The sequence below is a fragment of the Tamandua tetradactyla genome, chromosome 20 (assembly GCF_023851605.1).
Source record: "Tamandua tetradactyla isolate mTamTet1 chromosome 20, mTamTet1.pri, whole genome shotgun sequence".
Taxonomy (NCBI): Eukaryota; Metazoa; Chordata; class Mammalia; order Pilosa; family Myrmecophagidae; genus Tamandua; species Tamandua tetradactyla.
This window is the reverse complement of record NC_135346.1, coordinates 58,740,182-58,753,347: the sequence shown is the minus strand read 5'-3', so window position 1 is coordinate 58,753,347 and position 13,166 is coordinate 58,740,182. Positions and strand designations below refer to the sequence as shown.

Sequence of the window (13,166 nt, the reverse complement as noted above, 5' to 3'; positions counted from 1 at the left end):
GAGAGAACATGATGGGGTGGAGGAGGGTGGAGACCCAGAGGAGGGGAGTGAAACACGGCCAAGAGATGCTGCATCTTCCAGAACAGCCCCAGGCTGAGGACCCAGTCCCCAAGTCTTCCGTCTGGTCCCTTCTGATCCGATGTGTAATTTCAGCCACCACCCCGCGGGGGCAATCCCGCAGCCTCCACAGAGGGTCAGTCCTGGCTGGGTGGCCCTGTCCCGGCCATGGGACCTCAGGGCATAGGGCAGGACAGTGTGCCCAGCACCGGGTCGGGCACTGTGGGCCGGACCTCCTCATGGTCCTTCCTGAAGGTCGGGAGCGGGGCGAGCGGCAGTAACGGTCGGGGCGGGGCTGGGGAAGGCTCCAGGCTCAGGCCCTGGGAAACTGATCCCCCTGAGAGGAAGTCTAAGAACAGGGCCGCGGCGGCCTCCCCAGCAGACGAGCGGGTGGGCAGGGACAGCTGCAGCCTAGCCGGGTGGCTCCCAGCTGCTGCCTGGGAGACTGGCCAGGGGGGGGCTGGGGGGGCACCCCCCCGCCACATACACTACCAGCCCCCCGCCTGGGCCGGCAGAGCGTGGGAGCGGGCAGCAGCCCGGAGGCTCGGTTTCAGGCTTCCACAGTGTTCACGGTCAGCCTGGTTAATGCCGAGCAGATGGGGGAGGGGGGCTGCCAGCCCCCATGGGGACAGCTGCAGTGCACCACGTGCTGAGGGCAAAGGCCCCGCCCTCCTCCTCCCCCACCCCTGCAGCCCCACGGAGGGCATGGGGTGAACGCTCCCTCCCATCAGTGCAGGCTCACGCCATCCCATACACAAGATGGAGCCGGCAGGACAGACAGACCAGAGCGAGGCAGAGGTACCAATGCCTCGGGGTAGCTGGAGGTGGATGGAAATCTGGGGCCTGGCAAAAGCCCCGGATCTGTGGGGCCCAGGCTGGAGCCCCCTCCGCCCTCCTCCCCCTCTGTCCACCTCAGGGAAGACACCAGGCACAGAAGTCTAGTTCAAAAAATAATAATTTATAAAAAGCCATTTGCTTCTTTGTTTTCAGGCAGACTTTCAGCCTCTCAGCTGTGGGCACGGGGGCTGGTACTCCTCCCCTCCTAGATGCTGGGACAAGCAGCAGAGGGAAGGGAAGGGCCTGGGGACATGGAGCTCAGAGGCCTTGGCCAACCCTCTCTGTTGTGTGGGGAACCTGGGAGACCTAGGCAGCCGTGCAGTCAGGCCCAGCCGACCCCCGGGAGAGGGACAGACAGCGAGCCGAGGCCCAGCAGGCCGAGCAGAACGGGAAGCCCCAGGCGTTTAGAACGCTGCCTGGGAACACAACTGCCAGAGCAGGGGCAGGGCCTTGAGACGGGCTGGGTACAACTCTGGGTTGGGAACTCAAGGTCAGAGCAAGAGGCCACAACCAGGGGCCCCGGCACCAAAGACAGGCCTGCCCAAAGTAGAAGCGGAGGTCTGGACTGGCAGGGATCAGGGCCTGGGGCAGCCAGAGACGGTGCCAGGTTGGGAATGAGCCACCAGGCCCGGGGCCTGCCAGCACTGGCTCATGCCCCTGCTCAGGCCTGTACGCCGGGAAAGGGGAAGGAGCTGGGCCCCAGGGCCAGGAGATCATGGCTGAAGACAGAGTCGCTGGAAGAGCAGGTGCTGCTGGCATCCCCACCACCAGCAGGAGCGTAGGGCCCGAAGGTCAGGCGGAGGTCAAGGTACTGCGGGGAAGGGAGCTGGTCAGCCCGGCAGCTGCCCTGCCATGGGGCACCACAGGTGCATGCTCAGGTCCAGAGGGGAGCAGGAGGAGGGGGGCAGTACCTCCTCCGAGACGGCCAGCAGGACCTTGTCTAGCGCCTCCACCAGCTGCTTGAAAGTGGGTCTCTGGGAGGGCACTGCGTGCCAGCATTCACGCATCAGCCCGTACCTGGGACGGGGGTGGGGGGTGGAGGGGAAGGGTCAGAAGTCAGAAGAGCTTTGGGCCGGGGGGAGCAGGACTGTGGGGTCCCCGGGAGAGGAAGGCTCAGGGTCTGATAAGGGGTTGGGTGGGTCATGGAGTGAAATGTCCAGGTCAAGGCTTCCAAGCTGGGCTGAGCAGGAAAAGGAAGGGGACGGTGTGAGAGTTTAGTGCTATCCTTGCAGCCAGCGCTGACCTACCCCCAGGGTCAAAACCAAAGGCCAAGTTTCAGGTGGGGGAGGACCAGGAAGAGGAGGGATGGCGGGAGGGGGCCTCACAGCTCTGGGGGGCATTGCGGGGGCCGGTCCATGCGATGCCCCTCCCGCAGCAGTGAGAACAGCTCCTCCACAGGGATGCCGGGGTATGGGGAGCCCCCGAGGGTGAAGATCTCCCACAGAAGGATCCCGAACGACCACCTGGAGGCAAGACCAGGTTCAGCAGGGTGCTGCTTTGCCCCCTGCTCCCACTCAGGTCCCAGGTCTGAACAGAAGCCCCTTGAGCACAGAGATCCTGGGGCTGTGTGACTCTGGACAAGTGTCTTGCCCTCTCTGTGCAGTCGGTCAGAGCTAAGGGCCTGATCCTGGCTTTCAGGACTCACACGTCACTCTGGTGCGTGTAGACTCGGTCAAATAAGGCCTCAGGGGCCATCCACTTGACAGGCAGGCGGCCCTGGAAGGGAGAGGAGGGGGCACTGGGGCTGAAACCCACCCTCCAGACCCTGCCGCCCGCCATCCCCAGGACCTGCCCTGTCTTTACGCTGCCCCCTCCCGCCACCCCTCTCCAGCTCCGCCCCGCCTCCCTCACATTGCTGGTTTTCTTGTAGTAATCAATGTGGTGGACGCCGCGGGCCAGCCCGAAGTCAGCAATTTTCATCACATTGTCCTCAGTCACCAGCACATTGCGGGCAGCCAGGTCCCGGTGAATGCACTGGCGGGGGGGGGGGGGCAAAGGAAGGGGCCTTAGGTTGATCAGGGCCCAAGGCTGAGAGCTGTGCACACTGCACCTTGCTGCAACCCTGGGAGGCAGGGACCACCCACCCATCTTCCAGAGGAGGAAGGTGAGGCTCAGGAGGGGAAATCCGGGCCCTTTGTCTTGCATTGCCCCTTTGCCCTGCCTATGGGTTAGGGATGGAGGGGGATGTTCGGTGCTGACTGTGTACAAAGGGGGTTGGAAGGCCTTGGAGACATTTATTAAGGGTGATGCAAAGGTGGAGAGGAGGAGCTGAGGGGTCCAAAGCTCAGCCTGCTGCCCCTGTACCTTCCGCGACTCGAGGTACTGCATGCCTCGGGCCACCTGGTAGGCGCAGGAGACCAGGGCGGGGAAGGAGAGTGGCCCCTCGCTGCTCCGAGGCCCTTCGGGGCTGAGGTCAGGGCCTGGGGGCCGCCGGGCCCGCAGGAACTCCCGCAGGTTTCCCTTGGCGGCACACTCCACAATCACGTACAAGGGCCCTGTAAAGGCGAGGCCAGGGACAGGGGGGCTCCTGAGGTCACGGCTCTGCACCCCCGGCCACCCAGGTCCCTAGCCCGCACCTGGCCCACCTTCCTGGGTGCAGACCCCCAGCAGATTGATGATGTTCTTGTGTCGGCCAATCAGCTTCATCACCTCCATCTCGGAGACCAGGTCTGCTAAGTCTTTGTCGGAGGCATTGTCTGCAAGGGTCACGGTGGGAGTGAAGGAGCTGCCCTCCAACTACATGGGAAGACGGCAAGTGTGGGGGCAGGGCAAGGAGGACAGGATAGGTGAGGTCTGGGGTTGAAGACCAGAGAGGGCTGTGTGGCCTTGAGACAGTCCTTAACCTCTCTGAACTTCGGTGTCCCCTTCTGTGAAATGGGACAGTGAATTGCGCCCTACCTCTCACATTAGATGCAAAGATGCAATCCCATCAACCATTCAAAAGAGGTGGGCCTTCCAGTGAGCAGGACCAGAAAACAGGAGAGGGGCGGGAGGGAGCTGAACAGGAAGGAGGCTTCCGTCTGAAGGAGCTGGCATTAGTCCCTGAATGGGGCAAGAGCTTCTGGGGGCGGGAAGCAGGCTGGCGCCCTGAGGTCTGTCTGACCAGGGCCTGGCGTCCATCTGGCCTGGGAAATCAGGGAGCCGCCTGCAGGGGCCCAGCTAGGGAAGGCATGGAAGAGGGCTGCGGACCAGGGGCGGGGGCCCGGGGCTGACCTGTGGCAGTGGGCCAATGCCATACACCTCCCCCCTGCCCAGACCTCAGACCTTGCAATGCACATTTCTCAATCCCTGCCTCCCAGTAAGGGCCAGGTGGTCCCAGCTGTGAGGAGGGAGGGAGTGAGCCAGACTGCAGTTGGAGCGCTCTTACAGAGGGGGCTAGAGGGCGGTGCCTAGAAGCCCCAAGGGGCAGGGTCCTGGGATTGTTCTATGGAGCACCGTGGGGCTTGCTTGGGGCTGGGACTGTGTCCAGAAAAGTGGAGGCGGGGGGTGGGGGGGTTGGGGGAACAGACGTGGGAGGGATCCTGGGAAGGGCCAAGTATGACTGGGGACTCTTGGGGCATAAGAGGGCTTACGAGGTTGACAAGGAGATGTGAGGACAAGGCTGACAAGTGTTTAGGGCTGAGAGGGACAAGGTAGAGCCCCAGCCACCCCATATCCTCACAGTCATCACCCCCATAGTAGACAAGGTTTACTGAGTTCTGCTCAAAGCACAAGGCATTTCCCATGAATCTCAGGCTGTGAGGTAGGGACTCTTACTTACCTGGTGTGACACGCAAGGAAACTGAGGCTCAGAAGGGACACACCGGGGCCAGTAGCAGAGACAGCCCAGGGGAGGGGTCCTGCGGGCCCACCCTCACCCCCAGGTAACCTAGTGAGCCCTTCGTGCTGGTCCCAATGTCACAATGCCTTCCAGGCAGCCACACTCACCCTTAAGCATCTTCACGGCCACAGTACTGGTGTGGTCAGGCCGGGCAGGGTCCATGCCCAAGGCCTCTGCCCGCACCACCTGCCCGAAGCAGCCCTCACCCAGCGGCTTCCCAAGAACCAGCCTGGAGATGGAGAAAACCAAGGCAGGGACTGGGAGGCAGGAGCCTTGGGCTCCAGGCATCTTTCCCCGGGTGGGGGGCGGGGGGAGGCGGGTCCCTGCACACGGAGCCTGCCTGCCCACCCCCACCCAGCCCAGCTCAGCGTACCTGTCCCGGGGGAACTCCCACAGCGGGTCCAGAGGGAGGTCTAGACTCACGAGGCCAGCGAGCAAGGGGGGACCGCTGGAGGACAGACGGACCCCCCGCACCAGGGACGAGCTTGACTTGCCCGAGGAGCCGGATTCCAAGGAGAACTGCGAAGCGGGAGGCTGACTGTCCTTGTGGGCGTCGGGCCGGGGCGGGAAGGCAGACTGAGGGTCTCCTTATGGGAACGTGGGGTTGGGGGTGGGGGTATGTTACCTGTCGGGCCAGAGGAAAGCGGGACAGCTTCTGCACAGTGGCGGGCTGGCGGGTGGCCCGGCCGTGGAGCGCCTGCCCACGGTACAGCCCGGCCAGCAGCAGCAGCACGGCCAAAGCCAGAGAGCCCGACGAGTAAAGGATCACGTCCGTGTACCTGGCCTCGGGCGCTGCTGCTGTCCATGCAATGTCCTCTTCTGCCCTCGCGGGGTGGACACACACACAGATAAACTAAGCAGTCAGCGGTCAGACTGGCCAGCCCCATGCCTTGTAGCTCCTAACACACACACACAGTGGACATTGGACATGTCCAGAGGGATTGCCACACACAGAATCCAACACACAAATAAACATACAGTGTCCCAAACTCGGACCCCACATGCCAGATCCCACTGCCCTGCACACAGGTTGGACCAGAGGGGGCTCCTGTAGCCTCTGCTGGGACTGCCCCCCCCAGCCCCAGATGCCCACCTGGCAGCACCGTGAGCCAGGCCGATTGGTAGGAGAGGCCGATGGAGTTGCCCGCCAGGCAGGTGTATTCGCCTGCATCCTCGGCCGACACGTTCCGCAGGTACAGGACCTCCACCTCTGAGCTGTTGATGTCTGCTGTCTGGGGGTGGGGGACACACTTCAGGGCCATGCTTGGCCCGGAGAGGAGCTAGGGGCACCCCGGGATGGGAGAAGGGTAGGGCTCAGGTGCGAGGCGGGGCTGGACCTTCAGGACTTGCACGTAGGGGAAGCCGTCAGCCCCGAAGCTGCTGCCGTTGATGACGATGTGCTTCAGCCACTGGATGTGGGGCTGGGCATCGCTGTACACCTTGCACAGCAGCTCCACATCGCTGCCCACCACCGCTGTGGTATTGGCTGGGAGCCCTGCCTGCAGGATGGGCCGGTGCGGGGACCGCTCTGGGGGCCGGGCCGGGCCGTCAACCCTGACCAGGGGCACCCAGAGGTGCCCACAGCCTCCCCCTACCAGCAGCTCCATGGAGGGACCTTCCCGACATGCAGCTCAGAGCCTGTCCACCTCCTCGCTTAAACCTTCCATGGCTCCCTGTTGTCCTTGGGGTAAAGGCCAATGTCCCAGTCTAGCATTCAAAACCCACCATGGGTGAACTCACTGCTCCCCCCCTCAGGTGGGACATGACTCCCAGAGGTGTAAGTCTCCCTGGCAACGTGAGACATGACTCCCGGGGATGAGCCTGACCCTGGCATCATGGGAGTGAGAAAGCATTCTTGACCGGAAGAGGGAAGAGAACTGAAACAAAATAAAGTTTCAGTGGCTGAGAGATTTGAAATAGAGTTAAGAGGTCTTTCTGGAGGTTATTCGTATGCAGTATAGAGATACCCCTTTTCAGTGCCTGGTGTTTCGCAGTTGCTAGAGGGAAATACCTGAAACTGTTGAACTGTAATCCAATAGCCTTGATTCTTGAAGATGACTGAATAACTATAGAGCTTTTAAGGTGTGAACATGTGAGTGTGAAAACCTTGTAACTGACACTCCCTTTATCCAGTGTATGGACAGATGAGTGAAAAATAAAAATAAAAAAAAAACAGGGGAGTACAGGGCTTATAGGATGCTTTGGGTGTTCTTTTTTATTTTTATTGCTTTTGGAGTAATGAAGATGTTCAAAACTCGATTGAAATGATGAATGAACAGCTTTATGATTATACTTTAAACCACTGATTATACACAGTAGATGGTTATATCTCAATAAAAAAAAATCATTGAAGAAAAAAAAAAAAGCCACCATGGCCTGGCTGCCCACTTAGATGCCACACCCAAGCACATGCAGATGCCACCGCGTTCTTTACACCGGGTGCCTGTCCTCAACCTGGACCCCATGCCTCATGTCTTTCCCGCCTTTCCTCTCGGCACTAGCCCCTTGGCTTCCTGCTGACCCAGTGATCACTCTGAATTGCTTTAATCAGCGCAGACTGAGCCCACCACACCTCCCCCCTGAGGGCAGGACTGGGCCTGAGACAGGCCAGGGCAGCCCCCACCCCACCTCCCCTGCTCGTCCGCTCACCCAGCACGTCCAACAGGTAGCTGTAGCGGATGCTGCCCACGGCGTTCTCCACAAGGCAGGTGTACATGCCACGATCCGAGGGCACCACGCTTTCCATCACCAGGCTCCAGTGCTGGTGGCGCAGCTGGGGCAGGGGAAGTGTCCACGAGGGGCCATGGAACCAGGCACCCCCGGGGCCAGGGCCCCAGGAGGCTAGATCCAGCCCTGCAGGACTCTTCTCCAGAGCCCCAGGCCCTGGTGAAGCCAGGCCAAGGCCAGGGACCTTGGGACAAAGGATTTGGCTCCAGGAACTCAGAGCCTTGGCTTTAAGTCTTTTGAATTTTCTCTTTACCTCTTCCTTGCTGTGCAACCTGAGGCAGTCTTTGACCTCTCTGATTCTCAGCTTCCCCACTAGAATCTGGAGCTGACCCTGGAGGGTCTCATTAAGAGAATAAGAGCCGGGAAAGCTTACTAATATCTATTGGGCAGTGATTCATTCCATTTCACAGATGAAAGTCACTAAGGCCAGCAAGTGGCAGAAGGGAAACTTGAACTAGAACTTGAACCAAGAACCTTGGTCTGCAGTCTAGAATTCAGCTCATCCTGGGGCTCTACAGCTGCCTTCATCATTAGAGAAGAAACTGTGGGTTGGAGTTCTAAGTATGGGGGGACAGGAGAGGGAGTGAAAATGGGGGAGCAGATGGTCTTGGAACCTGGAGGCTCACCCGAATGCCTCCAATGCGCTGCTCCCCATGGAAGTCCTGTCCATCCTTGAGCCAGCGGATGGTGGGCGTGGGGTTGCCTGCGGCTGGGCAGCGGAACTTGACGGTGTTCCCTGCAGGCACCGCATGCAGCTTCTTCTCCATGCGCTGGGGGTGTGTCCAGTAGGGTGCTGGAGAGGAAGGGCAGGGAAAGCTTAGTGCCCCCCCTGGTTGACCACCTGCACGCACACACTCGGCGACCCGAAGGGGTGGTAGAGGGGTAAGTCCTTGAGGCTCACACTGACCTTGCTGGGGGTACACGTGCCCATTCGAGAGGCCCTTGAGGGCACTGGGGTCCTTATCCTTATTGCTGGAGGTCAAGGGGTCTATGTCAGGGACAGAAGGGGCATCTGAGGTCTAGGAAGGGGTGTCTCTCTCCCTCAGGCAGTACTTGGCCGCCCTCCCCCATCCTACCCGCTGCCAGACCCACTTACCAGCCACAGCCAGGGTGAGATTGTGCAGGACAAGCATGGAGCCTCGGGCCAGGCAGAGGTAGTGACCAGCATCCTCGGGGAGGAAGCTGGCAATCTCCAAACGGCCCCTCCAGCCCCGTACCCGGCCGGCAGCGGCCAGGCGACTGTCCTCCTTGTACCAGTGGCCACCACGCTCAGCCCGCCCACAGCAGAGCCGCACAGGCTGCCCGAGGGCCACGGTCAGCTCCTGCTTCTGCCGCTCTGGGCCGGGGGCCAGGCAGGGCTCTGTGGGCCAAGGGCAGAGGTCAGTGAGTACCCCCGCCCCCTGCTGGCCCTGGCAGAGCCAGCCCCCTGCATAGATGGAAGAACATGCTGCAACCAGTGGCGCACAAGTACCTCGCAACACATGCCGGATGCGCCACTGCCCCTCAAAACACACAACACGTGCGCACACACACAGCCACATGCTGCAGATGCTAAGCCCAGGGCAAACGCCACACCTCTGGGGCATGTCACTACCACACGGCACGTACCATGCATTCTGGACATGCCACTGCCCCACACGACACATGGCACATGCTGGAGGTGCCACTGCAAGGCACACACCACACCACTGGGGCCTGTCACACTCACACTGCATATACCAAACAAGCTGCCTGCGCCTCTCAAGCCCAGTGCACGAAACACACATACACATACACACACACACACACACACACACACACACAGCCAAGGGGCTCACCACCAGCTCGCAGCCCAGCTCAAGGGCCTCTGCCCTGAAAAGCCAGTCCTCTCTCCTGGACATGAGATAGATGGACACTAGCTGGGAGCCAACCTTCAGCATTTGGCAGTTTTTCTGATCTGACCCCACTCCTTATGGCATGGCTGTCAGTTCCATGGCCAGCTTTGGATACTTCCAGTGGCAGCACATTCCAAGATACCACGTCTCAATGATGGGGACCTGCCCTGCCACCACCCCCTCGGGGCCTGGCCCAGGAGCCCCTCCAGCCTATCTCAGCCAGCAGCCCCCTCCTGGTGCCTGCTATTTCCGCCCCTGCCGCCCGCTCCCACCTGAGCGGCCATACCCAGCTCCACTTCCTCAGAGGCCTCCAGGGACAAGGTTGGGGCCCTGGGTACCGCCAGCAGGACCCCCAACAGGGTCAACAGCAGGAGCATCTCCTTCCTGCGGCTCACACGGATCTGGGCTGGGCTTCCCGCGACTGCTTTCCTGAAACAGGGAGGGAGAAGACCTCAAGCCGCACGCCCACCTGTGTTGGCATTATCCCATTTTGCAGATGAGGAAACCGAGCAAGACATGGTCAGCAGGCTGGTCCAGGCCGACAGTCAGGCAGCAGCGGGGCAGAAACTGGAGCCATCTCTGCTGACGCCAGAGCCCAAGGCCTCCCCACATCAGGTTGTGTAAGGTGGGCTGGGGCGGGTTTCCTGCACTCCTTGGGTCCTGCTGAGACTTTGGCATGAGTTCACAGAAAAGGGCAGTTCAGGGAGTCTTTCCTTGGAGGGAAGCAGAGAACGGAGACACATCCTCTGCTCACTCTCAGCACACATCATTTATTATTATTTTTTTTTCTGAATAAATGAATTTACTGCTGAAGAGCCCCAAAGAAAAAAAAACTGAAATGTATTTTCAGGCCAAGCTTCAGCATTTGGCAGTTATTCTGATCTGACCCCACTCCTTATGGCATGGCTGTCAGTTCCATGGCCAGCTTTGGATACTTCCAGTGGCAGCACATTCCACATTAAGCAGCAAGGTCTTCCTTATTCTGAACCAGAGTTGTCGACCTCCACCCCCACCCCCCACAATTCCAACCCCCCCATAATTCCATCTGAGGCAACACAGGGTTTTGTGAAGAATGCAGACTTGAGTGTCAAAAAGACAAGTTAAATACTGACTCCAATTTGCAAATCTCTGTCCCTTTCTGGGTCACTTTCCTTGCAGGACTGCTTTGAGGACAAAAAAAAAAAAAGATACTCTGTGTAGGGGGGCTGGTCCTGCAGAATGTCAAAATGTTCTCCTCCTTGCAGCCCCCCATGCCAGGTCTGCCCTCACTCAGCCAGTCACCTCCAGTTCTAAGGTTGTTCCTATCACGTGTGATGAACCCAATCCTTCCATCCAGGTTACTCTCCAACAAATGCCACTGAGGCAGATGTGTCCCCCACAAGGAACACTGGCCCAGATGGGGCAGGCGGATAGGCTGATCACCGTCCAGTGGCTGGGAACAACCCACTGGCTGTTACCGGGGGCCGGGTAACAACCAGGAACACCAGTGACTCTGGATCTACCTTGCTCAGAAAGCAAGTAGATCCATCACATCCTTTCTCCTCAGCTACTGTCCCTTGTCCAGCTCCCCATCTGAGGCAGTGGGCACTCAGCCTGTCCTGGTGAGAGCCATCATCTTCCCCCTTCAAACTGGTCCTTCCTTGGGTTGCCCTGACTATAAACTGCCCGATCATTAGAGTCAGCAGCTGGGGAATCACCCCCTTCAGCCCCTGTCCTCTGCCCTCCCTCCACCCTATTTCCAGAGGATCCCACATTCTGTCTGTTCTGCCTCTTCCATTCCTCTCCATTCCTTCCCACTCCCCTGCCCTGAACTGGGGCAGGTCACGGTCATCTCTCACGTGGGTCTTTACAAATATCTCCTCCCTGGGCTCTTCAGCCTCCACCCTCCACCAGGGCCTTAAAAAAATGCACGTCTGACATGTCACCCTCCAGCTTACAAGTCCTTAGTGGCTACCTGCGTCCTGCAGGATCAAGTCCAAACTGTTTATCCAGCACCCCAGACCTCCCTCCTCAACCTCACCAATCTCTCCGGTCTCACTGACTGCCCATTCAGGAGCACGGACATCACTGGCTTTCAAAACTGAACACATCTGCTCTCTTGCCCATACCTCTTCTCCACTTGGCTAGGGCTCAGATGCCACCGTCGCTGGGCTCCCTCCCCTCCTCTTTTCAGTGGCCCCCTGCTCCTCCCTTCACTCTGCACGGTGCGCAGCACTCTGCATCCAGAGCTCAGGCTGGGAGTGGGGTGGAGAGGCCCGGGGGTTTTATTTCCACCCTCAGTATCCCGACCTCAGAACCTCAGGGCATTACGGGTCAACCAAGGCCGCTGATAGCCCAATCCAGAGAGGGCAGCCGGCCCTTGGTTCCATCTGGCAGCCACGGGTTCTCCTCCTGCCTTCCGCACTCACGCGCTGGGGAACCCTAGGCAAGTGACTGCATCACTCGGAGCCTCAGCTTCTTCATCTCTAAGCCGGGCATGCAGACGGCCCAGTGGCCCTGGGACGAGTGTCCGTCTTCCCCCTCCCCCCCACTGAGCCACCTTAGGGGGAGGGATGGGCCGGCGCGTCCCGAGGGGGGAGTTGCGGAGAGGGTCGGCCCGCCCGCCCCCGCCCGGGTAGGCAATGAGTAACCAGCTCCGCGGCCAGGGTGCTCTTTGGACGGAGCGGGACAAAAGGCCCTGTGTGCGCCGCGGGTTACTGATTTACCTCCCCCTCCGCCACCCCGCCAAGCGGACGCCCAGGTCCGCCGCGCTGGGAGCCGGCAGCCCCCGGAGCCCCGCAGCCTCTCGCCCCCTGGCGGCGGGGAGCACAGCCGGGGCCCGCACCGGGTCCCAGCTCACCTCAAGCCTTCGTGGCTGCGCTCCCGTCACAGGGTCTCCGCTCACCTGGCGGCTCCACGGCCCCGCCCCCGCGCCCGGCCGGGCCCGCAGACAGCCCGGGCGCGTGTCCGCCCGGGGCGGGAGAGCCAGAAATGCACCCACCAGCACCGCGGGGCCAGGGGCGGCCCAGGGCCCCGCCCACTCCGGCCCCGCCCGCCCCCCGGCCCCTCCCCGCCTGGACCGGCTCTATCCTGACAGCGGCGTGAAAGCTGGCAGCTTAGCGCCCCACCCACAACAGGCCCCGCCCACCAAGGGCCCCGCCCCGCCTGGACCAGCGCTATCCTGACAGCGGCTTGGCCCAGGACAACCCAGAGCCCCGCCCACCTCGAGCCCCGCCCCGCCCACTGGGACTGGCGGAACCCGGGACAGGCTCGGCTGAATTCCGGGGTCCTTCCTGCTGCCAGCCCCCTCAGACTCCGCCTCTTTCGCAGCACTTCCAAGTTCTAGACCACTTACTGGTGGGTAGACCCCGTGCTCTTCACCCCACTAGGAACGAGATCCAGCCCGCCCGCCGTAAGCAGACCTTGGCCCAACCTGGCCCCTTTGTTCTTAGGCGCGTTCGCCCGCCCCCTCAAATCCATTCTCTGCGCAACTTCCAGAATATTTGAAACACAGATCAGACTACATCCACCAACCCATTTCCATTTTCCAGTAGCTGTGAGTAGCAACTGGAAAATTTAAAAATATAAACATTTTTGGCAAAACCTGGTCCTTGCTCATTTGCACGTGCCGTTCCCTCTTTCTGGAACGCTCTGTCCCTTCTTGGGCTGATTACATTTATTTTTAGGTCTTAGCTCAAAAAGCACTTCCTCAGAGAAGCCCTCTGGACTTGGCAGGGTCTCTCTGGCTTCTTTTCGGTTTGTGAGACTGGACCCGGTGGGCTCAAATCTCAGCTACCGCGCGCGCTTGGTGGGTTACTTTGTGTCTTCATCTTCTCGTCAGTAAGATGGGTATAATGATTATACCATCCTCA

General features: G+C 60.3%; 1 protein-coding gene across 1 annotated transcript; it reads right to left on the bottom strand.

The window, feature by feature from the left end:
• Positions 1-994: 994 nt before the first annotated feature.
• On the bottom strand, positions 995-12,316 carry FGFR4 (fibroblast growth factor receptor 4). The gene is made up of 18 exons (XM_077137736.1): positions 12,155-12,316; positions 9,602-9,744; positions 8,538-8,801; positions 8,349-8,429; positions 8,068-8,234; positions 7,364-7,487; positions 6,052-6,242; positions 5,808-5,946; positions 5,340-5,533; positions 5,088-5,233; positions 4,822-4,943; positions 3,480-3,590; positions 3,199-3,389; positions 2,746-2,868; positions 2,540-2,610; positions 2,220-2,357; positions 1,806-1,911; positions 995-1,705 (listed from the first exon to the last, which is right to left on the bottom strand). Exons 2-18 carry the CDS (start codon positions 9,690-9,692, stop codon positions 1,556-1,558), a joined length of 2,409 nt encoding a protein of 802 aa, XP_076993851.1. The 5' UTR covers positions 9,693-9,744; positions 12,155-12,316; the 3' UTR covers positions 995-1,555.
• Between the last annotated feature and the right edge of the window lie 850 nt (positions 12,317-13,166).